General features: G+C 37.1%; 1 protein-coding gene across 3 annotated transcripts; it reads right to left on the reverse strand.

Moving 5' to 3' along the window:
* Positions 1 to 5,596: 5,596 nt before the first annotated feature.
* On the reverse strand, positions 5,597 to 27,895 carry PEX2 (peroxisomal biogenesis factor 2). Of its 3 annotated transcripts, none has more exons than XM_042035975.1 (3): positions 27,605 to 27,895; positions 19,654 to 19,735; positions 5,597 to 10,071 (listed from the first exon to the last, which is right to left on the reverse strand). In XM_042035975.1, the coding sequence occupies exon 3, from the start codon at positions 10,050 to 10,052 to the stop codon at positions 9,138 to 9,140; it is 915 nt and encodes a 304-aa protein (XP_041891909.1). In that variant the 5' UTR covers positions 10,053 to 10,071; positions 19,654 to 19,735; positions 27,605 to 27,895; the 3' UTR covers positions 5,597 to 9,137. The 3 variants fall into 3 exon arrangements, with proteins under 3 accessions (XP_041891909.1, XP_041891908.1, XP_041891907.1); XM_042035974.1 differs by lacking the exon at positions 19,654 to 19,735 and adding an exon at positions 27,167 to 27,451; XM_042035973.1 differs by lacking the exon at positions 19,654 to 19,735 and having other exon boundaries at positions 27,605 to 27,892.
* Between the last annotated feature and the right edge of the window lie 73 nt (positions 27,896 to 27,968).

Raw genomic sequence — 27,968 nt, forward strand, 5'->3', positions numbered from 1 at the left:
CAAGAAGGCCAATGCCATCCTGGCTTGTAGCAGCAGAGTGTGGCCAGGAGGACTAAGGCAATGATCATTCCCCTGTGTTTAGAACTGATGAAGCCACACCTCAAGTCCTGTGCTTGGTTTTGGGCCCTTCACTACAAAAAAGACATTGAGGTGCTGGTCCAGAGAAGGGTAACAGGGCTGGTGAGGGGTCTGGAGCACAGCTCTTATGAGGAGCAGCTGAGGAAGCTGGGATTGTTTAGCCTGAGGAATAGGAAGCTTGGGGGGACCTTTTTGCACTCTACAACTCCCTGAAAGGAAGCTGTGGCTGAGGGGGGAGGGGGGTGGCTTCTTCTCCTGAACAAGTGATAGGATAAGAGGAACTGGCCTCACGTTCCTCACACCCCCTCACTGGCACCAGGGGAGGTTTAGATTGCATATTAGGAAAAACTTCTTTAGGGAAAAGGTTGTCAAACACTGGGCTACCTGGGGAAGTGGTTGAGTCATCCTCCTGGAGGTATATAAAAGACCTGTAGATGTGGTACTTGGGCACATGGTTTGGTGGTGGATTTGACAGTGTCAAGGCAAGGGTTGGATCTGATGATCTTAGACGTCTTCTACAAATAAAATGATTCTTTGATTCTAGATTGGATCTTGCTGGTTTTAGCTCATTGACTTACACATTTGCAGAAATGTTCTCTCTATGCTGTTGAGAATAGTAGCGATGGAGAAAACAAAATGGAAAATAGAAGACTTACAGCAAGACTTAAAGCAGTATAGAACATTCACCTGCAGACTTAATCTGTGCATTTTGCTACTATCAGCTTCTTCTCTAAGGGCTAAATTCAACCCCATCTTGGAGATATCAATAAAATTAATTCCTCCTACTGGAAAAAACCCAAACTTCTTTCTGGTTCCTGCTGCTTGCCAGCTACTATTCTGGTCTCTCTGCTTCAAACCTCCATACCTTTTCACTTTCACCTTAATACATATATTCCTTTGCCTCCTTTCCCTCCTTCAGCTATCAGAATCAAATTTTGCATCTACATAAGTTAATGCAGTGGAAATATAGTAGGGTGGATTCTATATGCTATATAGAACAGTATTAAACAAAATTGCATACACTTGCAAGAAGTTTTTCGGCCTATCCTTTATTTCTGGCTCATTGTGTAAAAACAGAATTGAATTAACCAGTTAATTACTGGTTCTTATAAAAGTAAACTCTAATTTGGTCAGTTTGGTTTTTTTTAAGGAAGAAAAATGGCAAGTTTGTTAGATGATGAAAATTAGTGGCTGATTACTATGGGAAATTTCTATATTTTGAAGTATTAAACAAGAAGCAAAGAATGGAAGAAAGGAATGAAAAAAGCAAGAAAGAAGAAAGGAAGGAGAAGAGAAAGAATGAAGAAAAGGAGGAGAGACAACTATGTAACCCAGTTACATTTTGTTTAACCTCAAAGGAAGATTTTTCTCTCCTGCAAGTTATTCACTTATGCACTTGCTATGAAATCAGCATTGTGAGTAAGTTGATAGCCTGTACAGGAAAGGAAAGAATGGCAAGCTGATTACTTTATGGTTATTTCACAAAACTGATGAGACAGCAAATGATATTCAATCCTATTAAAAAGACTAAGCACAGCCTTTTTTCCACCCTTAAAAAAAAAATTCCTACATTCCTTGTGCTGGGATTGGATGATACGATTCTACAATTCAGGGAGTCTGCAGAACATCTGCAATGAAATTGGTTTTCTGTGGAAAACTGATGAATCACTTACCGCCAATGACTGGAAGGAAAAGTACTTGTTTATGCCCTTATGTAATGAATTTTTATGAGGTGAAGTTTGCTGTTTATAAAAAATACACTTTCAGTTGCTGCAGATGTAAAATAATAGAATTCAGAATTTAGACCACCACATTACTGAAAAGGCAGTCACTAACAGATTATCATCTACTTACAAAATGCCAAAAAGGGGCTTTTATTTCTGTAATAGAATTAAAATTTCCATCCATTCTATAAGAAAAAAAAAAAACAAACACCCAAAACATGGACAATATTAACAGTAACCTTTTTTAATGTGTTTGAAAATAAAATGAATACTTTTACCAAAAATTACTTGTTCTGCTGCAAAAGGTGGATCTAAAACATCATGCTCATGAGCAGTCCTGAGAAAGCAAGCAGTGTCTCTCTGTAATCATGGAAAATCAATTACACGCTTTTCCTTGCATGTTCCCCAACAACCTCTTTAAAGCACCAATTAAACTGATAGCTTAGGTGTAAGAACTGACCATTTCATTGTGAAAAGCAACTTCTCACAATCATATGTATCTTATGGAAGTCGTATGCCTGCAAATTAATTAGTGGAGCTAACTAAGAATTTAACAAAAAACCCCTTTTTTATTCTTACATTCAGCAAGAGTTGAGTTTGATTGCTACAATCTTTTAATTTCTTTTAGAATCTTGAGACATTTCAGTAAAATATTTCACAGCTTGAATGCTATTTCTTTTTTGATCCTGCCATGTATTTCCAGGAATAGCTGTAGGTGATTGGAAATGTGCAGATATCTATTCTTAATGACTAATGCATTTTGCATTTCTTCAGCAAAAGCTGTTTTGCTGTGTATGTGAAAAACTTCCAAGTGCTATTTGCTTCATACTTCTAATCTCCAAGTCCTGATATCAATATTGGTTCTTCAAGTATGGCTAATGCACCAGTTTTTCTTAGATCAATTTATATTTTTATGAAGAGGAATTTTTGTGGCACTAAGCAATGACACAATGAGCAACCTGCACTTTTTTGTGCCTTGCCACTCCACTACCTTTGAAATTGTTGCATAATGACTGCTGTTGCTGCTATCAGCCACAGGGATTGTGAAAGGATGTAACAGAGAAGGCGTGCTGCAGGTCCATGTATACCTTCTGCAATACCCAGGTTTGCTTAAACCTGGAGACAACCAGCCAAAACCAACTGAACTAATACCCTATTTTCCACAACACATGTAATAAAAGCTGTGCCACTTGGCTAATTGCCCATCTCATGCTTGCACTTGGAGCATGCTCTGGCCATTCAAGCATTGTTTTGGAGAAGAAATACCATGCACCACCAATATGGGACCATTTTGTCCTCTGTATATGGAATGAACAGTAGTGAGCACACAGTTTTTGCATACAACAGGCCCTCTGAAATCCTCATGTTGTCTAACCTGTAGCCACATTCCTCTAGAGCTCTGATCCCTGTGTCCAGCACCTGCCTTGAGTTTTGCCCTATTCTTAACCTTTTTAATATGGAATAAATCAGGGAAAGGTTGTTATTATTGGTAGTGTAGCAGTCATGGAGATGTTAGAGCCTTTATGAAAACTATCCTGAAGCAATGGTTGTTATTTGTTCTCTATCTTTGAACCATGTCACTTTATAGGTTGAGCAATCCATGGGATTCACGATCTTTGGCAGCAGCCTGCATCAAAAGAAGCTGGAGTTAGAAGTTACCAATAAATACTGCACACACATCATAGAAGCTTTTATTAATTACAGAGAGACTGTTTTGTGGCTATGGTAGTCACTCGTAAGAAACTTACCTATTTAAGTACAAACAGACACAAAAGCATTTTAAGAAAAGCTCTAGTAGCCCTGGGTCTGCATTATGCACACTGCTTCTTATGCCTTGTCATAAGCCATGCATCTCTATCCAGATAATTTGCTCTCACACAGTATGTTCATAGTTGCTATTGTGGTTTAATGCATCTGAAATTAAGATGGAAGATCACCAGTGATAAACTGGATATCAACATCCAGAATACCAAGCTTGCTGTCCCTTACTGCACCATGCACAACTATGACTAAATACCTTGTATCAAAACTGGGTGCATTATGAGAGAATTCATTCAGAGTAACCATGTAACAGGCAGTAAACCTCAATTAAAACAGGACAAGTTTCAAAACTCTTTGCAAGTCTTCAGAGGTAATACACATTCCCACGTAAGAGTCAGTACTGCCAGAGATGCAATTTACTGTCTTTGCCTGCTGCAATAGGCACGCTCCTGGGGCCTATCCCCAGGGAGTGCCCTACCTCTACGCAGTAAACCCCGATCATTTCTGCACCCTGTCTTCAAGCCACAAAGGAGAACTAACTAGAGGGCAGGAGAGTAATCCTGTTAGGAATCAGGTACTTGAAGACTTCTGAACCTGTAAGCTGAGACTTTTTTTCCATTAAGACAATGTATCTCCAAGGATTATCCTTGAAACAGTTATTGCATCAAGGGTATCCTTGCCAATTGCACAATCTGGAGATGCTATCTTGGGTTATTTCCTTGGCACAGTGTGTCCTGAAGGACTATTTAGGTAAGGGCTTTAAACAAATCGGCACACCAGCTATTGGCAAGTGACTAAAAGCTAGGGAACATAAGATGCTTTGGTCATGTTAATGTAGTTCTGCAGTTCTGCAGTCAAGAAGTTAAGACAGAATATTGCAATGAATACAGAAAACAGCAGAAGAGAGAAGAGTCAGCTTTTCCCCCTCTCCTGAGCTACTCCAGCATGCTTAGTTTTCCATTACAGCTCTTCCAATATAGCCTAATGCAGAGCATTTACTAGACTGACAACCTTTTTTCCCCTGAAATTTGTCCCTGAAAGTAGACAGATTTGAGATGAAGGGTAGCACACTGGCCAACTTTATCATACTTTGCAACAGTTTGTCCTCTTAGGAGACCCAGGATTAGAGGTATGCAGCTAAGGATTTTGTACTTATTAAAAACTGCCTACAGGACATAGAACTACCTGCACCTGCTGTTGCACAAGTCTGCCCACACCTCCTATCTGCATTTTGTATGCAGTCAACAGTCTGAGAAGTCTAAAACCCCAGGTGTGCTCTAGAGAACAGAACATGACTAGTTGGCTTCAACAGATGCTCTACAAGTATTCCTGTGCATGTTTGTGATTCATCTGGTCCCAGCCTGAGAGGAATTCTGCCCACCAATGTCTTTTCCTTGAATGATATCTATTTGGTCACTGCCAGGCTTGTGCCAGCTCCTCGCTTTGGAAGTGGACTCCCCTGGAATGGCAGAAACTTAAGACTGTGGTAATAATTTAGGTGGATGTTTTAATGTTGTCAGCATGTAAAACTCTCTTGGGAAGTTGAAGGCAGGCAGCTGTAATCTATTCAGCAATTCTACTAAGAGCTCTTCCTGGGAATACGTATAAGGTTGAAGCACCATTTTGAAACTGCTTCTGTTGTTTTGGTTACGCACTGTGACTTGCAGTACCTCAGGCTACCAAACCATTCTTATTAAAAGCAAATTACCATCAGTTTTATTATCTATTGTGGCAATAAGCATGACCCTATCCTTTGCCCAGTCATGCCACAATATTCTCTTCTCAGTACAAGCCAACACAGCTTCCTAGCACACAGTGAAGTGTAACAGCTATGACTAATCTGCTCAAAAGAAGAAATGTGAAAAAGATAATTTGCTTAAACCTAAAACTGAAGAAATTTTTAAAGAGAACTCTAAACTAGTTTCCCATTTTGCATTTTAGTATCATAAATGGCAAAGTATGAAGTCACCCACTGAGTAAGAAATAACCACCCTTGCAGAAAAACTCTTAAGAAAAAGGCAAACTTCAGAACCTCCTGTTAAAAAGTATAATTTATTTGTCAACTTGGTTTTCATAAGAATGACACATCCCAGATAACAATTGTATTAGTATTCTCAAATAGAGACATTATAATAAATTGTATTTAGGAAATACGTATCTTTCATTTTTCTTCACATTGTCTCTTTACTAAGGCTGAGATCATCCTTGTCCATCATATATCACAATTACGAAAAAATAAATATTTCCAGGTAAGGCAGAAACCAAATACTATCCCTCTCATTTCTTTTACAGAAACTCCCACTTTTAAGTCTCCTATAAAATTACTTATATAAGACCTCCCTTCAAACATAGAGAGTACACAGAACAGTGATAGTTTGTGGAAGTAAGAATCAGCATTCTCTGATGCCTTTCATCTGAATGCCTCCTGAATCACACCTTGTGGAAATCGGTAATTCTCATTCAAATGAAGATATGAAAATTTTTCTAGTATGTTTATTAATGTAATTAGTCTGTTTCATTTATACCTTCATTTTTTGATTTTTGATAATGAAAATGTTCATGTAGCACACAAAGTCAACACAGCACAAAGAAAATTGGTAACACAAGGCTCTAACTCCTATCCAAGACTGAATAGACATTCTGGTCCTTTAGCTTTGTTAAATTCTAAACATTTATTCTTTTCGCTGATGCACCTATGTACAGTTTAATGGTAGCTGAATACTAACCCCCTTTCATTTAAAGATTAACATTTCAAAATAAATTTTATTCCCTCTACTGCAGGAAGCACGACCAGATGCAGCAGTCCTTTGTTAGAGTTTTAACTGGAAAAATATAACGCTTATGAGGACAAATTATCAAGGTAATTAATATGTAAAACTAACTATCTTTTGATTAGTCTACAAATTATCTTATTTTTTTTCCTGCAATATCTTCAACTAAGACTCTTTGGCAGCTTATAGATCACAAGACACAACAAAACAGAATTAAAATATTAAAAAAAGTATATATTTAATTTTAAAGTGCTGTCAGGAAAATGCTGAATATTGATTTTGAAGTACTAAAAGGCTAAGCTGGTAGCAAGTAGCTTCTCAATACTCAAGTCGGAACCTTGGTCTCATTAATCTCAGCCGCGACTACAACTGAGCAAACGCTTTACCATATGGTACATAAAAAAAAAAAAAAATAAATCTATACTTGACATAAACAACCATTCTTTTCCCAAAACATCTACTTCTGTGAGAAGCTTGGTACCTGCTTACTTGCATGGAAATTAAAAGAACTAAAGCCCACATTAAGATCTAGGATCTTAGGGTAACAAAAACTGTTTATGCCGCAAGACACAGACTTTACAAACTTTGGCAATGCTATGGGCTACAAACCCAACACAGTCATAAGGAGGTGCTACAGAAGCAGACCAATGCTTTGGTAAGTAAGTTAAGTATTAAAAGTTTGATTCCATAAAAAACTCCAACAGTAAAGTCCAATACAGCACAGCCAGCAGAAAACAGCTGTACAACAGAGGTACTAAACTGCTGGAAACAGGTTTTGTATTGATAGTGTAACAGGGATGAAAAACAGAATACAAACTTTACCTGCATGAAGCTGCAAGAGACAAAACAAACCCCAGGAAATTCATACAGCTTACGCACATCAAACAGCAGGACAGAGGGAGGTGGAATGAAAAAGGAAGATAACATTCTTCAAATACTCAGGAAAATAAACCATTTCTAAATAGGAAAGAAGCTAACTCCCATATAAGAAGGACATGACACCTAATAGAGGCCAATATAGAGAATCCATGCTCTTTTGACAAAATATTGCTCTGAGACTTCAGAATAAATGAAGAGTCCACAGCAAACAAAGGTCTGCTATGATTGTAAGCTACAAACACTGGATTTTGGATGCATACAAGTCTTAATTAATAAGGACAGTTAAAGACAGAAGTACCAAAAATGCTGATGATGTTTCTGGACACATCGGATCACCTTGACGTCAGGGTTGCTAATACATTTCTTTGGGAAAAGCTATTAAGTGATGTGGAAGGACAATCCATATAAAATCCTTTCAGGATCAAGAAGTGACTTCAGGATGCTCTCCAAATGACTTGTCAGTTTTGATACTCTAATAAAGATGGATTTGCACCTGCTGGTTCTAATTGCAACAGCAAATAACAGAAATATGGCAGGCTGCTAATACACACATTTGACAGCAAATCATATTGCAGCACAGTATCTGGAAGCACTTGCTCTGAAGACTCTGTTGACTCACAGAACAGCAGCAGAATTAATGAAGTTTTGGGCTGCCCATCCGCTAACTATATTTAATTACATCAGATGAAAGCACTGCGTGTCACTCTAAAGATCAAAACCTAGAATTTAAGATCTTCAAACAAATAGGCTGGTGGGTTGTTTTAATCAGAATGTAGAATGAAGAATGTAATAAACATAAAAGTAGATCAAAGATAACCAGCTGTTACCCTATTTTTGGGACTGACTATTGATGATTGGCAATCAAGAACAGAGTCACCATAAAGCTATTTACTCAATTTAACTGTATATGTTTTTGACAATTTAAGATTCAAAAGAGGATGCAATGTATTTTTGCGTTAATGAGACTCTTCTGGATAAGACTTCCTGCTAAAAAAGGACTGCAATTAAAAAGAAAATAATCTTATAAAACCAAGTTGAAGAATAAATAGATAAATTGCTAGAACAATTAAAACACTGCAAAGCCAACTAAGAAAGCAAACAGTAAAAGCAAAAAGCAGGAAATTACCTATTTTAATATGTTAACATGCACATAACTGTGTTTGATCTTTTTCTGTGTGGAAGTGAACGCTGAGATTTGGCACCCACCTTGACCAGAAAAACAAGAGTGGCCATTCCTACAGACAACATCTTGTAAGTAAAGTTTTCTTCAGCGTCTCTGGCTCAGAAGAATGTGGGTTACCCTGAACAGCTGCCACATTCCAAGGATGGTGGGTCTTATCCCTCAGCTTTTGAGGGAAGAGGTGGAAGGCAATATACACGTAATTGAAGATCAGAGACGTAGTTGCCTGAGAAAATTAGTTGTCATCTCATGAAGGTCTAGAAGGTGCACTGTTTTGCTTACACCTTCTTTACACCTTTTTTTTTTTTTTTTTAGTGTAACATCACAGTGGGAATTCAAATTTAAAATTATTCTTCAGGCATGAAAAGAACAACTTTCCTATTACTAGCTAAGTTGGTAATGGCACTGTGTCTGGACAAGTTAAAGATTTCTAAGTCAAAGTTTGCCAAGCGCCTTATTCAACTGGCATGTTCTAAAGCTGGCAAGTAAAATTTCTTATTGAACCTCCTGAGAATGCTGTTGTTTCTACCACGTAACACCCAGAGTAAATCCAACTACCTTGCCCAACCTGCCAAGTGGGGTAGCCATTATGGCACTGTTACCCAATAAAAACCTAAGACCATATGTTGCAATTACAGAGTCTCCAAAACCATCTTTAAGCAGTCTGCTTCCAATAATTCCTGAATTCTTCCATTAATCTCTTCAATATATATCATGTCAGCATAAAACTTAATCAACCTAATATCAGACATGCAATTCTATCATTTCAATTTTATACTTCAATGGCTGAAGATCGTGTACCTCTGAGCCACATTTAGGACACGTAAAATACATATCAAATATAAAATTACTTTTAATACAGTAGTAACAAAAAACATGTGGACAGCCTATGGTATGTGGCATGGTAGGCCATTCCCCACACAGTGAACATTCTCTGCAGTAAGCCGCTAATGTGTTTTCACTACTGGAAAGACCTGCGATAGGTGAGCACCAAGAAGAAATTTTAAGTTTCAATTTCTTCACATTAATGAGTGGTAGCAGATATATCAAAAATTCAGCAAAGCCATGCCATAAGAGCTCCCTGTTCATGTATTCAAATCCTACCTGACGAACACTTTGCGGCTTGGAAAAAACTGACCTAATTCCTAGAATGCGTTCTGTAAGTGTTGCAAATGTTCCATTACGAAGAAAAATCAGAAAATTTAGAAGTCCACAAAGCTTAAGAAGTCCAGATCCAAAACCAATATATCTCTTAATTTTGCTGAAAGATTGCTGTTGATGATTGCTAAATAAATCGTAACATCTTTCTTCCAACCATCTTCCACCAACAGTGAAAATAAGATACCATAACTTCTGGTGTTTGCTCAGAGGTTGGTATTTCTCTGTCTGAGATAAGTTATTCTTGTATTGAATATTGAGAATAGCCTGTCCCACAGTTGCATTCTTGGAATAGACAGTGAATTTCCATAATATAAGACATAAAAATGCTTTTACTTCTGGTTCAAAATGAGCCAACACCCCTGGTTTAAATCCATGAAAACAGCTGGTAAACTGGGACCACACTAGTTGTTCCAGGGCTTTGTTTAATTCAAGAGCATCAAGCTGACTTATTCTGAGCACAGGATTCACACTCTTTTCATTTCCAATGCTGGAGGCCATTTCTTCACAAAAAAACTTTCTAGAAATAAAACACAAATAGATATTAGTATAATGGAACATCTCCTATTTCTATTTTATTAAAGAAACAAAGTTGTAATATACCAGAAGTAAACAAGAAATAACAAAGTTCTCAGAATACTCTATAAATATGTTAGTAATATGCCACAATTCCTTTCAGGTAGCTTTACATTAATATAAAATTAGTATACATTTAAATTAGTTTAAAATCTCATTCTCAAAATAAATTATACTTGACTATTTCTCACAAACAGTTAACATTTGGTTATAAACAAGTGTTCAACATCATCTAGATATTTAGAAAAATCTACAGATTAATATACATATTAATATATGCATATATACATTTTAAAAAAATATTGCAGGGCATAACTGTAATATTCAATTGAACCTTAAAATAGATCAGAAATAAGAACTGTAAGACTATTTGGTGTTCTATGGAGAAATAGGGAAAATGAACACACTAACCAAAAGAACAGTGGGGTAGACCAAGTGTTGCCATATGAATACTTCAATAGCTGCAGCTGAAAGCAAAACCTTAGAAATACTGACAAATTTAGGAACTACATAAAGATATGGATGAAAATTAAGGTGGGAATGAATAAAACTTTCTCAAGGCAGTGAGTTGTTTAGAGAAAAATCATATGAGATTAAAAAAATATTTAGCATTCAGACATAAATTATCATACAGTACTTCACTGAAGTCTGCATATATTTTCTAGAGTGTTTTTGACAGGATTGTGGGATCGTGCTACTTGTTCTATAACAATTCCAGGCAAGATGATTAATGTATACTAACAAATTCAAGAAATGCATACTCCTGTTGCTCAAGCATTATAGAGAAAAAAAAAAATTTTTTTAATGGCTTCTTTTAAATGTTGTTGCATCTGGAATTCTGTGACTGAGAAAATAAATGCAACAAATTGCAACAGCAAAATATGGATAACACCTCAATGCAAAATTGTGGGGTAACCAATTTTTGCTTCCTTTTGTCAATACAAAATCCCCAAAATGATTCAGAAGTGATTTCAGATAGTATGCAACATATTTCACTTTCTAAACCAGATTCTTTGCATGACAGACCCGCAAGGAGTCCACAGCCTTGTGCAGAAAGAATAGGAGGTGGTGCCTCAAAATCTTATTTATAAGAGAAAAATCTTATAACACATACAAGATTACTGTGAGTAAAAGATGCTGTAGAGGATCTTGGTAGGAATGGTTGCTAATGATGCCAAGAATACTAAAAATAAAATCCTCCAAATGAACAACCATGTTTGCTGAAACAGAACACCCTAGAAGTTTTAAAACACAGTATAAAACATCATCAGTAGCCTTCCTACTGTTTTCCATACTTATAATTGGTTATCACTGCAAGTAAATATGATTTTGTTGTTAGTGTAGGGTGTGTAACAGTAGTTTCCAATTAACTAAGACTGCTGCATGGGTAGAGCATACAATAGCACCACTCCATTTTTTTTAACTCCTCCTTCCTTATTAGCAGGCAAAACATGGCTGAAGGTACTATAAGGCCCCCTCCTCTGGGCAAACAGCTATGGGGTTCATTGCATCAACCCACACAGGCTGGAAAAACCAGGATACAAAGGGTGTATATCCAAGCCTGTACCACTCACACTTGGTCTTTTCTGTAGCAGGAACCAAAGCACAGGAAATATTTTCCAGTATGATCCAAATAAATTCCATCCTCTAATTTATGATCAAAGGGTCAATTCAACCCCTACTGGATTTTGCTGCATCACTTCAAAAACTCCAGCACCAATGACTACCCACCCTCCCATCCGTCATCTTTTCACCCCACTACCATTTTAGGAACCAGAGCCTTTGATAACCATCTGCTCTGGAACCTGTCACTGATTATTCACTCATAACCCCTAAAAGTCTAATATCTTCTTCACTTTCTCTTCTACTCAATTCACTTTGCTCTACTCTTTTCAGTGTTCTATGCAATTCCCAACACACAAAACCTCTTTAAAAATGCTAGTTACTCAAAAGGGGTGTCTTATCAAACAACCTCCTTGATCCATCTACTAAGACTACTTTCCAACATCAGTTCAACTATCTCTTTTTAACTGTTTTCCATTACTGCAAGTGCTATGAGCAATTTCTATTGTAGGTTTCTCATTAATAAGGTAGACTAAATCTGTACAGATATTTTCCCCCATTATAGCCATATTATCTAAAGAAACCTGAGCAAGTGAAGAATGGGTCATCAGGAACTTCCTGAAGACAAATAAAAATGGGTCAAATCCACAGGACTATGATGGATCATGAAATACACATAGGCTGGGAGCCTGTATGACTTCATTCCTGCTTTGAAAAAGAGGATGTGAGGATTCTGACAGGCAGCAAGCTGAACACAAGCCACCAGTGCATCCTTGAAGCATATTAGCATGTGACTAGCCAGCAGACTGAAAAACGTGCCTATTACCCTCCACTTGGCATTGGTGAGTCTACACCTGGGATACTAAGTCCAGTTTTGCTTCTTTTCCACAAATAGTACAAAAGAAATGCCAACAAACTGAAAAGAGTCCTTGAACTAATACCATCAGGGAATCCCAGGTCCTGATATATGAGAAGAGCTTGAAGGAACTCAGATTGTTCAGTCTTAAGGATAAGGAAGCTAAGAAGTGGTCTATGAGTAATCTACTACTTTCTAAGGGTTGCAGAGAAGATTAAGTCAAAGTTTTCTGTGAGATGCAATGAAAGAAAGAGACACAACTGTGTATTAAGTCACTACATGCGAAATTCCAATTGGACCCAAGGAAGCTGGAACATTTTGCCTACAGGGACTGAAATCTCCATCCCTGGAAATTCTTGAAACTTGACCAAATGATGCCTGAACCTACCTGCTTTAGCAACTAATTTATTCCCAAATTTCACAGGTGGGTAGACTAAATGTTGTAAAGATCTTCTCTGGGACTTGGAGCTTGACCTTCCCATTGCCTCATTGCAGAATCTAATTGAGTTGTGATAATACATATTTTTTTCATGTCCATGATCCTATACAGAACTGTATTTGAAGGAAATAACTTCAGTGAATCTGTCAGAGTGCACTGGAACTTTGTAAACAGAAAATGGGAACCATTTTTGAGACAACATGCCCAAGCAGCACAACCACTGTTAGTTAACCTTTGAAATTTTGTAAAATCCAACAAGTCGTCTTTTTTAACAAAATCAGAATCAACACCATATATACTGTTTAATGGTGTCATGTTTAACATCTCTTCCTGAATTACCAGCTATCAAATCAATTCAACTTTTAGTCACGTTTATATAGACTATATGGAAAAGGAAGAATACCAAACAACAATTAACGATGCTACCCTTTAAATTATGTTTGTAACATTGCCATGTTTAAAAAAAAAAAAAAAAGGCAACCGCTTTCTTGTTCTCAATTCAAGCAATAAATCTGGGCATTGTTCTGAAGTTCTTTCCTGCTAAGAACACTTAAAGTTTGCCATAGGCCATGGCTGTCAACTGGACCCTGCAAGTTACCTGAAGATTATATTCATATAATTTTGATTTTAATGTGTAAGCACATTTCAGTGTGCTTAGTGTTCTGCTATCCACTATGCTTTCTTCTGAACTGATTTAAGGTTTTATTGCACTTATAGGGAAGATACATACTCCCCACAGACAAATATTAAAAGGGACAGTTTTAAATCGGCATTGTCCTATGAAAATGTCTGCAAATGTCCTAATGATCTGAATAAGAGCAACTGTTTCCTTGAGAGAAGAGCCCTAAATTTTAATCTCAATTTTGCTATCATAGGAAATTTCCCCTTCAAAATTACTTCTATACAAAGTCCTTTGAGAAATTTGTTGTTTTTCACAGACAGTAGTACTACAGTAGAAATAAATGAGAACTATAGTAGCTTAAAACTAGATAAAAACACACCCCATAAGTGTTAAGACATTTACCTTGTACTTTTTTAGATGTTATTTTTGCAGTCTATATTTTGCTGAGCTACACAAAATATAGAGAATGTTGGTTTTCCTCCATGTTTCTTTATTACATTCTATTTGTCAAATCCTTACTGTTTTAACTCTCTTATTTTAAGTTGCTTAAAACATGAGAACTCAGAATCACAGACCTAGTAATGAAAGGGACAGGTATCAATGTTCAGATATATAAAACTCAATGTGTGATGAACCTTTTATATAAATACTCTTTAAGACAAAAGAGTAAAGGCTGCTACTTGTAAGCTTCTCCCTTTATTTTATACTGTCAAAGATATTGTATAGAAAAAAACCTGCCTGCCAGAAAAAAAAAAACAAACCAAAAAACCCTAAAATGTTCCTTTCTTAAATAACCTACATATTGTCTGTTTTGGTTTTTTTAACCAAACAAACAATCCCACTTGTACAGTAAAAAAAAAATTACTGTATATCACTAGGGGAAAAGGAATTTCTTCTGGTATACATTAGTGCTGTTATTGAGCATTGTAAAAATTATGAATGAATATATTTTATTTGGAAACATGTTATTGACAGAAATCTATCAATAGTAATATGAGTATTGTCAACAGCCTGTCAATATTAATGTAATTATAATTAAGGGGATAACATGGATTTTAGCTATAATACCAAGTAACATCTCCTGCATTGCTGCTATCAATATAAGCATTATTATTGACCTGTTCTGGGACTATCAGTGGGAGATGTATTACCATCAGGCATATTTGTCAATGCATTCTGCCCACAAAAATTCTACATTTAAATTTACAGGTCTGTAAACTTTACCTGCAGAAATATACAAATCCAAGTAACCTCTTGGGTGCCACTTTTTCCACAAGGCTTTTCTATTGTGGATGTGTAATCAAGGGGTTTCTATCTCAGAGCTACTGCAATCACATTCCCTGATTTCCTAGCATAATCATTAGATGACAAATAAGACATATATGCAGAAGCCTTAAAATAATTTGAAGTATGATTTGTCAAACCACTTTTTGAGAAGCCAAATAAAAATATATTTATTAAATTAAGAAAACAAATTTCTTCCTTACTGCTTCAACTTAAAATTACATTTGAGATGCGTAAGTAGCACATCCACTAACTTCTCTGAGTTTATTATTTAATTCTTTTATACAATCTCTTCTGTGTAGCCAAACATGTAGTCTGAACACTGGACTTACAGAAAGATAGAATGGACTACAAGAGACCACCAAATCCTAATGCAGCACGAACACAGGCTCAAGAATATATTCACAGGTGTTTAACTACCAAGAAAGCTAAGTCCATGGTTTTTCTACATAGTCTGTTCCAGTGTTTTATGACCCTAATAATTACAAAGACACTTTTTCTCATATTCAGTATAAAGCGTCTTTAGTACAAATCAGGATGGTTTTCATTCCATAGCTGAAAACAGGAGCAATGAAAAAAAATTTCCATTTTTCTGCATCTTCTCAAAGGCAAAAAGCAGCAAGGCATGTGAGAGGACCAACTACCCACAGAAGATTTGCCAAACTAGACAATATCTGCTTTCCTACAACGTGTGTGGTATGATCCTCATGAAAAACCAAACCAAACCAAAAACCCAAACAAAATCCACAACAGACCAACAACTTTACTTTATTCCCAGCAGCAATTTACCTTAAGATCTACTATATCTTCATGTCTTTTCCTCTCATTTTTCTATCTGAATAATTATTTCCTGTTGGATTCATGTATTTTGAGCTTTTCATGTTAAATGCAGTGTTTCATACTTGCCTGCATTGTTTTAAATCTTGTTGATTTCAGACTTTCCAAACTCATCAAGAGTATTTTGGATTCAGATCTTAATGTTTAAAACAAAGGAAAAAAGAAAACCCCGAACTTTCAACCTCTCTCCAGCTTGTATCATCAGTAACTTTTCTAAGTATGTGTTCTCTTCCATCATTTGACTCACTAATGCCTTTTCATCTTGACAGGCTACTATATATAATTACTCTGTAAAGGCAATCTTTCAACTTGATGCTGATAACATCAACATCTAATGGAAACAATATTGATATTACGTTTCCATAGTTTGCCCATGTAGGGAAAAAGACTTTATTAAAATCAAGCTGTATTGTACCTAAAGTTTTCCTCTTATGAAACTTGCTACTCTTATTTAGAAGATAAAAATATTGAGGTTTCTTACAAACAGGTCTCACCAAACCATACCGCTGTTTTACAATCTCTCTTCTACACATCATTAGATACAAATTAATTGCTAAACTATTTACTCCTGAACCTTTATTTGGAATCAAAACTGACAGCTTCAATAATTCTCTTAACAGAAGAATAAAGAGGCACAAAACCAGATACACACAAACCCATTTTGCTGGCTATTTCCACCCTCTGGGATATTAAATAAATAAATAAAATCAGTGGTGCCTAATTCCTCAATCATTCTAGGATGAATTTTATTAGGATTTGCCACTTGAGCACATCTATATTAAGATTCCTTAGGCTATTCTTTCTGTGCTTTGGTTCCACTCTTATTTCCTGTCTAAGATTAATTTTATGAAACTAGCAAGTCGCAATCTATCTCTTTTACAAAGTATGAAGGAAAGAATCAGTCTCTGAAAGTCTGTTACTTGTTCTCCTTTCTTATTTAATAACAGACGTGGATAATGGACTTATCCCTTTGTGCCTCCTCTTACTCAGATTTTTGGACCCTTTCATTGATTCTTGTGCTTTGTAAATTGAAACTTATTTTGTTCTTCAGAGTCATTGATTTTATTCTTACATTCCTATGCTATTCCTTTATATTAATTGCTAATCATGTTGTATTATTTCTCCCAGGACAACTCTTTTAATTTCCAGGCCATGGAAGAATTCCAGATATAAAGTCAATCTTTGAACATTCACGATTACTATTTTAGTTTATTACTATAAACTATCTCAACACAAAGAAACAAACAAGATATACATTAAAGGTAACAATTTTTCAGCCTTTTCAACAGACTAGATTCTGCCAAGTCCCAGCATTCAGATCAGTGGTCCAAGCATGGTGAAGCAGTATGTAGAGTGGGCATGCTAGAAATCATCTCCCCTCTGGAGGTAACACTAACACACAGCTCCTTTTTCCTTCAGGAGCTACAATACATTTGCTATTGTGCATTCAGCATTGCCAAACTGAGCAGAAGAGCAAGCCATACCCTTGGTCTACTATCATAAAGTTAGGGTCTCAACAGATAGCAATGAAAACTACCTTTCCACCCATCACAAGAATGCTGAGATGTTTTTTAATGTGGGGTGTTTTTCTTTTTCTTTGTGAAAATGTATACCATTTAACTATTCTTTTTAGGTACTTTCAATAGCAGAGGATATTTTAGATGTCAATTTAAAATCAATAGAATTTAAAGATGAGAAATCAAATGATACATACGCAGTTAATTTTAAAACCTTCCTTTACACCAACTCTCATAACACAGAACAGGGACCCCAGCTGCTCAAAGCCTCATGTCCTACCATTAATTCTCATCTCTTTCTTGCTTATCAAGTGCAGAGAGAAAGTCTGATCAAAGTCTAATTGGGAGCCCCAACTGTGTTGTCTCTTAATCACTGTAAAATTAACTTATCACTATATCATTACCTCAAATAACTTTAAAAAAGATTGATTTTGTATTACTGTCTGGATTTCTACACACTTCGGACAAATACCTATCATTTTCTAAAGAATATAAATTGATTCTGTAACTGTTCGGAATAACTACTAACACTAATTGAAAAGTCAGTAACACACTGCAATCACAGAAACTATTATTTATTTCTTATATTCCTGGGAGAAAGGACTATTTCTCAAAATAGACAAATTCAAGGAAAACACTGAATGACTGTGTAACAAATCAATCCCATATATAAAATTAAGAATTTAATTACGGAAGTTAAGTGAGCAACTAGCAAATAACCCCAGAATCCTAAATGCTACAGGTACATTTAAGGTCCAAAGACCACACTGAAGACAAAGACACATTGAAATCATAGGTTGCTTTTCCAATTTTAACTCAGTAAACTTATATTCCATAAAATGAGATACAAGAGATAAGCCACTGCTGAATGCCTGGAGACAGCAAGGAAACATAATGATAGCTCATTGATTTATCTTCCATAAACTACCTGCCAGAATCAAAATATTAGGGTTTCAAGCTACAAAATGAAAACCAGCTCAGAAGAGCCAGAATTGATACAACAGTAATGAAGAGCAGTAGGAAAGCGCTGCACTGTTAGAAGCTGTAAATCAGTCACTTCTGTCAGCATTTGATGGAAACTGAAAATCCCACATCAGTGTAACACATCCCCTCAGTGAACGCTAGCAGCCAAGACTGTTACTGGTCACTGCTAAAGATACTCTGAATGCTAAAAGCTTCTACTGACTTTACACAAACACGTCATCAGTCAGCACTCTTAAAAGACTATCAGATCCAAACAACCAGATCTGATAATTATCTCATAACTAATATTTAAAATACTACCTTTTAAAATTTGTGATGCTAAATTCAAGTCTATAAAACCTCAAAGTACATTTGTATTCCTTGTAGCATAGAAGCCAGAGACAGCATCATCTACCAACTTTTTTGATATGGCCCTAATTTTCATTTATTGGAATAAACAGGAAGATAAGCATGTAACAAGCTAATGTTCAATCACTATTATTTTTAATCCCATATCCTTTTTCTCTTCCTCCCCCATCTTATTTCCTCTTTTGTCATCCTGCTCCTTAGTACATCAAATTACAAATTCATCTCTAAAGGGACGTGTCAGTTTCACTTATAAATTCTCATTCTCTATTACACTAAATGAAATCTAGTTACTGTTCCTTTTAAAGAAATCAGTGATAAAACCCCAAAAGTGTAAAACACAAAGCTGTATTGTAACTTGAAGACTTCCAAAAAACATGGTTAAAAATTTCTTGATCAAGATGCTGAGCAAAATATGTGCCTAATACACAATATATTCTTTTTTCTTTGGAACTAGGTAATGGGAATTATTTGGAGAAGTGCCTTACCTTTACTGTTGATGAATTAAAATGGTGAAGAGAGATTTGGTTGAAGTAGTTGAACAGAGTGGCAATTGTGATGGTTAGCTGGGAAGAAACAGCCCCTTGCAATGAAGGGGCAACATCTCTGACTAAACCAGTATCAGGAGGTGTAAAAGCTAAGCAAAGTTAAGAATCCCTTGTGCTACATACAAATGTAGGTCTCGACTGCTGATGTGATCAACAGATGGTCATCACCGGGAGACTCTTGTATTTGAAGACATTTTGGGTATGATAAGGATATGAGGTTCTGGTAAAAGGATGCCTAAGTAATATTGCATTGCATAGTGTAGCAGTGAAAAGAACGCAAGGCTTAGTAAATGCGCCATTCTTTGTGTAAAGCAGGTGAAATATCACATGGTGGCATAGCTATGCAGCTCCATTTCAGAATTGTCCAATGACAGAACATGAATGCACAGTTCTGAGAACAGTGTGGGGCAGTTATAGCCATAACTCTTCCTTTGCTGGTTACTGTTGCTTTTCTGAAAACTTGGTCTTATACCTCATGATATATGTAACATCTGCATTTAATTGTTGTAAGGGCACTGTATCTCACATCACCTTATATGTCAAGCGCAGCGTCAATCCCAATTTTATGCATCTTTTCCATGCCCCTCCTTACCGTTCTTCCATTCCAAACTACCTAAAAAGCAAACAAAAAGTCATCTAACTTAAATTCTCATTTCACAGCTCTATGTCTCTGTTCTGCTCCTACCTGTCTGATCCATATGAATGGATCACCAGATAAGTATGGAGATGCCAGGATGAAGATTGAGAAGATACATACAAGGGATTCAGAAGCAACACCTGCTTTATATACAGATACAATTTACCACAGATGACAGAACCCTGCAATTTTGCATTAAACACCTTATGCTTATCATTTGTGAAACACAGTCACTGCCCAGATTTTATTCCAACTTTCTTCCTTTTTACATACATATGCATACCAACTGCACAGTCATGAATATTCAGCGATATGCAAGTGTAGCAATGCTGATCCAAGTACTGCACTGCAGGAACGTAAGGTCCTTTAACCTTTTATTAGAAATACTTATTAGATGAGAATGTTAAAATCTGTCCTAAATGCATAACTAAGTCATAATTAACCCCTGTCCACATCTGTACCAAAAGGAGGACTCTATGTAAAAACAATGTTGTTACAGACTGTATATATTTATGATTTGCTACAGTCAATAAAGCCCTGCATCAATAAAAAAACAAGCCTGTTCACTCTACATTTTAAGTCTTGGCTTTGTATTATATGGCATAACTTATGAATGATCTAATTAAAATCAAGAATTCTCCACTGGTTTAAGGATAAAGATCAGTACTTTACTTGACATATATATCTCATTTTCCAGGCTTGTGTTCTATAAAAACCAAAGGTAATGTAACTTTTGACAGCTACAGTTGCTGTCTCCTATTTTCCTTCTACTGTGTATTCTGTCCTTATCTTACAGATTAGCACTAGGACTCATTTGAACTTCTGTTGAACTGTTTTTGCATGTTAAACTGGCAAAAACTCAACGTGCTGAATGTGCAAGCAAAACACAACACTGCAAATACAAATAATGAGACTTTTAGCAGTCTTTAAAAAATTAAAAAGAAAATAATTATTTGTACAAGTCCACTGTAGGATCCACTCAGACTTGCAAGTGAGACGCTACTCTGTTTAAATAAGTAATAGTATGCGATTCCTCCCTACTTTTAGCTTTCTTCGTATGACTGTACTTTGAAATGTTTGGCATAACAAAATGACTAACAGAGGTGCTGGGAAGATTAGATGTGCTCAGTGTCCCCAGTCCTTGATTTTATTACTTGGTAATTATGGTAACTTTAAGCACACAAGGGAAGACTGATACACTTCCACCACACTTCTCCTCAATCCTATCATTTCATTAGCATTTTAGAATCCACTGAATGGTTGTATACATGTATTAAAAGTAACAGTTTAGAAGAGGGATAATAACTTCCTTGCTAGGTAGCCTGAGTTGTATGCTGTTACAGCTTCTGAAATCCCTCCGCAATTCCAGTGTGGATTTCCCTTTGTGATTTAGTTATGCCCCACAGTGTCATGGCATTATATTAATTTCCTTTTCAGGAAAACTTTCCTCCTTACCAAATCCCTCCTGTGATATATTTTGTCTGCTTCTCTGCCTACAGAATTAATATTACTTTTGAATACTATTATTTTAATGTATTTTTTCAAGTTTTCTTAGAATTTAAATTTTGATTAACTCCTTTCTTTTCTAACTACACTCACAATATTAGCAAAAACCAAGAGTGGAGATAAGGGGTGTCAGAAACAGGATTTTTAGGGACATTGTTCCCAGGCAGCTACTGATACAAACACAATAAATATTAGCAGCATTCAATTCAGCTTCCTCCTAAAGGCCAAAAACCTCCTCAAGTCCTCCCTTGCAGGAAAAGAAGGAAGTGCCCAGACCCAGTCAGAATCAACCTTGAATCTAGAGTTGCGTCACTGCTGTAATTCCTCTTTCTTCCTATATTGTGTATGTCCTCTTTTTCCTCTAACTCAAGGTTCTTTATTTCTCTTAATTTTCACCCTTACTCTGAAAAATTTGGATTTAGTTTTGAAATTTTTGAAAAGAGTCTGAAATAAACTGAAAATTCCAAAGTTCTTGAATTCCACCTCCAAACCAAAAAATCCCTACCCCCATCTCTGAGAGAGGCATGTTACAAACAGACAGCGTCCTTTCCTGAAGGTTTTTGTAAAGTTTAGATGCAAACTGATGATGCTTGTAGTTGTAAGTCAGCTGTATAGGTGCAGGAACAATTAGCTCTTGAAGAAGCTACAGAACAGTGAGCCTGTTACCTTGTCTGTGCATGTACCACACAATCTGACTAATGAGCCTGCATCTTTTTAGCACAACACATTGGCCATTTTTAATATATTTTTTTTATTTGCTGCTTTTAACTTTACAGGGAGTGCTGTACAGCAGCCGATGTTGAGAGCATGCTTGTTAGTTAAAATGAGGGGAACAGAAACGGTGTGACTCTCTTCAGTGGTCTATGTGAAAAAGTATGTATGTTAATAGGTGTCAAAAGGAAAAAAAGCCCAACCCTACCTCTAAAAAAAAAAAAACCAGACCAAGAAAATCCAATAAAAACCTCAAAAATGCATAAGCAGCCTGCTTGAAAACATCATACTAAAGAAAACTTCTGCAGCCCAAGAGAGGTGACAAGTTGTAGGGGCTGTCCTCATTAACTGCAGCAGCAATACAGTGAGTGGGTCCATTTCCATTTTAAGTCATAAACAACATACTATCATTTGGGTTGAAAATTTAAATTCACTTTCTGGATGCTCTGAAACATTGCATGAATTCAGATGTTTTTCCTAAATAGTTAACATTTGGGAACCAGACCTTGCTACGGTGAAATTTACATTAGGGTATTCCAGTGAAAGACTGATTTTAATTGACAAAATTATCATCTTCTAACTGCACACACTGCATCATCCAGATCATTAATGGAGATGTTAAACAGGGCTGAACACAGCATTGACTCCTGGGGTACAACAGCAGTTACCAGCTTCCAACTAGACTTCACACCACTTATTGCCATTCCTTGTGGTCCATCTGCTCTGCATGTTTTATGCTGACCTCACTATTTGCTCACCCAGCCCATTCTTCAGCAGTTTCTCTATGAGGATGTCACAGGAGACACTGCTAAAAGCCTTACTGATACAAGTATCTACTGCCCTCCCTCCCCTTGTCTACCAAGCCAGTCATTTCATTGTAGAAAATTACCAGGTTGGTCAAGAATGGCTTCCCCTTGGTAAATATGCTGACTACTCCTGATCGCCTTCTTGAACGTGTCTCAGAAGGGTTTCCAGGCTTAGCTGCTCCATCACCTTCTGAGGGATCAAGGTAAAGCTCATCAGGCTGGAGTTCCCTGAGTACTTCTTCCTGCCCTTTTAAAAACAGAAGGAACATTGACATTCCTCCAGTCTACAGGCACTTCTCCCAGTTCCTCAGTCTCCCAGTCCTACGATTTTTGAGACTGTCCTCATAGTTATATCAGCCAGCTCCCTCAACACTCATCGGTGCATCCTAAGAGCTTTATCTACGTCCTATTTACTTAAGTATTCTCTGACCTAAACCTCTTCCACCAAGTGTACATCTTCCCTGCTCCAGGCTTTTCCCTGTGTTCCACAGTTCCTGAAGGTCTTTGCTAGCAGAGATTGAAGTAAAGGCGGCCTGCAGAACCTCAGCTTTTTCCACATTCCTTGTTCATTCAGCCATGAGACTACATTTTCCCTTGTAGTCCTCCTGCTACTGGTGTATTTACAGAAGCAGTTCTTGTTGCCTTTGACATTCCTCAGCAGATTCAACTCCAGGCAGAGTCTGATTTTCCTAATCACATCCATGCATGCTCAGACACCGTCTCTATACTGCTTCCAGGTTACCTGTTCCTGCTTCTGCACATTTACTTTTAATGTCTGAGTTTCATGATGAGCTAGTTCCCTGTTCATCAATGCACGGCTGCTGGCAGTTTAGCCTGACTTTTTAACTGTTGGGATGGACTGCTCTTGAGCCCTGAGGAGGTGATCCTTCAGTATCAACCAGCTTTGCTGTATTCTTCCAGGGCCTGACCCTGGGGGATTCTTCTAAGTAGATCCCTGAAGAGGCCAGAGCCTGTTTTCCTGAAATCCAGGGCAATGATCTTACTTTCCTATTCTTAAACCAGGCTCTCAGAGAAAGCCGGCACTAATATCACTCACTGACTGAATAAGAAATAGATTACATTTGTTTCTGTCAGAGACCATATAGCTTAGAGGAAACATTGCTAAACTGGCACAAACACAGTGAACTTCTTTATTGAAAAAGTTATTACCTAGAGAGTCTTTAAAAAGCCCTCTCTGACCAAAAATCATTAAATATCTAAAAGGTTTAAGAAGTAAGATAACAAAAATGTAATATAACATAGCTTATTCTTCAGTTAGACTGATATTAATCCAGAATAAATTTATTGGTAATGTATGAAGAACATTTCTTATTAAATACAGTGTTATCTTTTAATTTAAAAGTTTATTCACATTTCATCTTATTATGTTAATTATTATTATTGGACCACACCATGCTTACAAGCTAATTCAATGAAACTGTATTTATGTCTAAAGCTTATTAGTTAGTGTTAGCTGGACACAATTTATTTGTTTCTTTATATGTTCTTGATTTCTGTTTTCACTGAATAAATGCAGAAATTCCAAAAGCAACAAGAGTGCTGTGGAATTTTAAAAATTTTTGTAAGAGCAGGCCTTTTTAACCAATAAAGAAATAAAACACATGGGTAATAAGGTACTTAAACTGTAATCTCAAATTGTTGACTGATTTTGTCTATTGTTTAATTTACAACTAATTTTCATTCAAAAAGCTGTCTGACTCTTCTTCCCTTCTTTGTTCCTCCACCCCCTTCTCTCTGAACTTCATGGCTTTGAAACTACTTTCATATGTTTAAAATAGTAAGATAAGACATTCCCACTATCTCACATTTTGAACATGTAATTAAATATTTTGCGTTTTTTCCCTGAAAAACCATGTGCTTTATTACTACATCCAGATATATGTTAATAGAGGACTCAAATATCACTCCCTACACTGGGATGATTTATATATTGAAGAGTCATTTATTTTACACTATATTCTTGGTATTGATATTATGTAGCCATAAACCTGTTCCCTTCCTTCCCAAATATTCCCTAGGTAGCAGATTTTAGCCATTTTCAAGACTGTCACCTCAAAAGACTATAAAAGACTGTTAAATAGAGGACAAGATTAAATGTCTTTCTTGACTTATACCACAGCATTTGATATCAAAGAACAAAGGTGGTCCTTGGATTAGTAACAGTGTCAAAAACTATCAGAGTATAGAAATTACCTTTCCTACTCTAGTCTATGAAGGGTTCAATCAAATCTTTATATACTAATAATACCCATTTGAAAGTTTTAGTTTAATTTCATTTAGTCCATTACAGGAACATTTACTTCCTACATGTCCTGGATGACCTTAAGTATCAAAAACCCTTCTGTGAGTCACTGAAGCTTCTAATGAAATTAAACCTACAGTTTTCACCTACAGACATGGGTGAATAATAAAAGAATCTAATAGGAGACAAACAGAGCTGTCAAACACACAAAAAAATTCCCTCCCAAATCTAAACACCCTCCTTGCACAGAACTGATATTCCACATACCTACCTAATCCCCAATACTCTACAAACATGAACTGAGGCATGCCATTCTAGTTACTTGGGAGCCCTTTAATAAGTGGGGAGATTCATAATGCATCTGAAGACCCATTACCTAAGGAACTAATTTTTAAAAAAAATAAATTCAGGACATGATATCTTATATGTCTGTATAGTATAGTATGTACTACTACACTAAGAGTTCTAAGATTAGCTAAGAGATATGTAAGCATGAGCTGCTTCAAATACACATAAGTTCACTGCTACTACTTTACAGTTTTCAACATTTCTAACAAAAGTAAAAGATATTTTGACATTCATACACAGAGATATCTAATTTTAGTTATTTACTTAATTAAAACAACATTAATAGAAACTGATTTTTTTCATTTGCTGAAAAGGATGTTCTTGACAAATAAAAACTCACAAGCTTGAACAAAGGTAAGCCTAGGAGTTAAAAGGATGTAAAAATAGAGGCAAAATGCTAAGCAGACTTATTTCAGTTGCCTTGGCCCCATATTAATGCAATTTCACAATACTCTCTACTGAATAATAAACATCCTCAATTCCTACTTTAAAAACTGCAAATATATATACATAACACTGGGGTTTTTGAAATATTGATATACACACAAACTCTCACTACATAAAGAGGCCCAAACACCCCACCTCTATCAGACTCTTCCCAAAAAATCCAGACTAGTAGGCAAGAAAAAGAGTGTAATGTAAGATCCTTGCAAAACCTTCACAGACAATAGCTTTAAACATATTCCACTTTCCAATCCACAGACTCTATCAAAAACTTTATGATATGGAGAACACTACAAGCATCATGGTAACTAAAAGTGTAAATCACAGAATCCCAGAATCATCAAGATTGGAAGAGACCTTTAAGATCATCAAATCCAACCATCGACACAGCACTAACTCCAAAAAAGTATTCTTACTAACATCTAATGCTAGAGGCACTAGCAACCAAAGTAGACATTCCAATACTGACATGATCATCTATTTCTGTACTAATTTCCAGAATTAAAATATAAGTGTCAAATCCCTCCAGTACTCTTGATTATGTGCCCTACTGGTTTATTCAATTACCACGAAAAATTAAAAAAAAAAAGCCCTTTTAATGAACTAATTTATACATCTTACAGATGTGAATTTAACCCCGTAGCAAGTAACAGAAATTGATGACTTCATGCAGTATAAACAAACATTAAAAAAAAAAAAAAAGACATGAATTTTTACTCCTCTTAATAGCTTATTTACTACTCTAATTAAGTGCCAGCAATGACACTTTCAGTTATTTTCCTACAAACCACATCATTAGATAAACCAGTCATGATGGACATCTAAGAATTGAAAAACAAGCTGCTGCTGAGGAAGAGCTGCAGCAGAAAAAGAATCTGTAGAAGAAAACACTGATAACACAGGTCTCCAAAAAGAATAAAAATAGCACTAGTCTTAAAAAGAAAACTTTATCAACAACTGTTTCTAAACTGTATGTCAATAAAAGCTCCAAAAAAGTCTGACAAGAATTCACTAACTTCCAATAAAATCAAATGGCGAAGTATTTTGGACTCAAATTTTAGTACAAACTTCATTATTTAGTACAAACTTCAGTCATACTTCATCTTGGACCTTACTGAACACCTTCCTCACGTTTACAGGCAAAAGATCATACAAGAAACATACACTGGTTTTCAATAAGCACTATATCATAAGCAGAATTTGTCTCTCTGTCAAAACACACTGGCCATTCAGAATAAATCCACATTTGTTTTGTGGTAAACCAATGGTTTGTTACTTACAGGCTGCACAAAACTGGACTAACAGAAAGTGGAAAGGTGTCACCCTCACCTTTAGGTTTCTTTGCCACCTATAGTAGACAGTCAGAGGAAAGACCCTTGAAGATTTCACTCTCTCAACTGATACCAGAATTCTGATGATAATACTCCTCTGACAGGGTATTATGCCCTTTCCTCTCCGCAGAGGTCGTCACCAGGCTCTGTCCTCTTTTACCGCAGGCCTGGGCCTAGCTGGAAAGCTTCCCGTCTCTGCACGCTGCGGCACCAGGACGCTGAAAGCCAGCGGGACTCACGGAACGAGGGCGACCGGGGCGTGCAGGAGGCCAAACGCAAGTTTCTACAAGCAGAGCCTGCATGAGCTCCGGGGCCTGCCCCGGCCTGCCGGGCCGCGGGAGGTGCCTGGATGGGCTCTGCCGAACGCCATGGCCCCTGCAGCGGCCCTCGCCCGCCACAGACGCTCCATCTCGTCCCTCCCCGCGTCCCGACTGACCTGCGCCGCTGCTAGGTGCAGCCCTCCGCGACTCCGCGGGTGCGCTGGGCTCAGCCTCGAGCCTCCCAGTGAAGCTCTGCGCGGACGCAGGCCCCTCGGGCGCTCTCCCCTCAGCCACCCCGACCCGCGGGGACCGTGCCGGCAGCCGGGTCACAGCGGCAGCTGCCCAGAGCGGCGGGAGCACGGCCCGCAGTCAGCGCCGGCCAGCGCTCGGCGCGGCTGCGCAGGAAGCGCTCCGGGAGACCGGGATGGCGCGCGGGAAGGGCTCCCCGCACGGCGGCCGTGCCAGGGCGGGCCGCGCGCTACTTGACTGACAGCCCAAGCAGCAAATCAGGAGCCCGGGGTGAGGCGGAGGAGCCAATGG

The sequence above is a fragment of the Corvus kubaryi genome, unplaced genomic scaffold (genome assembly GCF_017639235.1).
Source record: "Corvus kubaryi isolate FWS band 111438036 unplaced genomic scaffold, C.kubaryi_AGA036_p1.0 37385, whole genome shotgun sequence".
Lineage (NCBI taxonomy): Eukaryota > Metazoa > Chordata > Aves > Passeriformes > Corvidae > Corvus > Corvus kubaryi.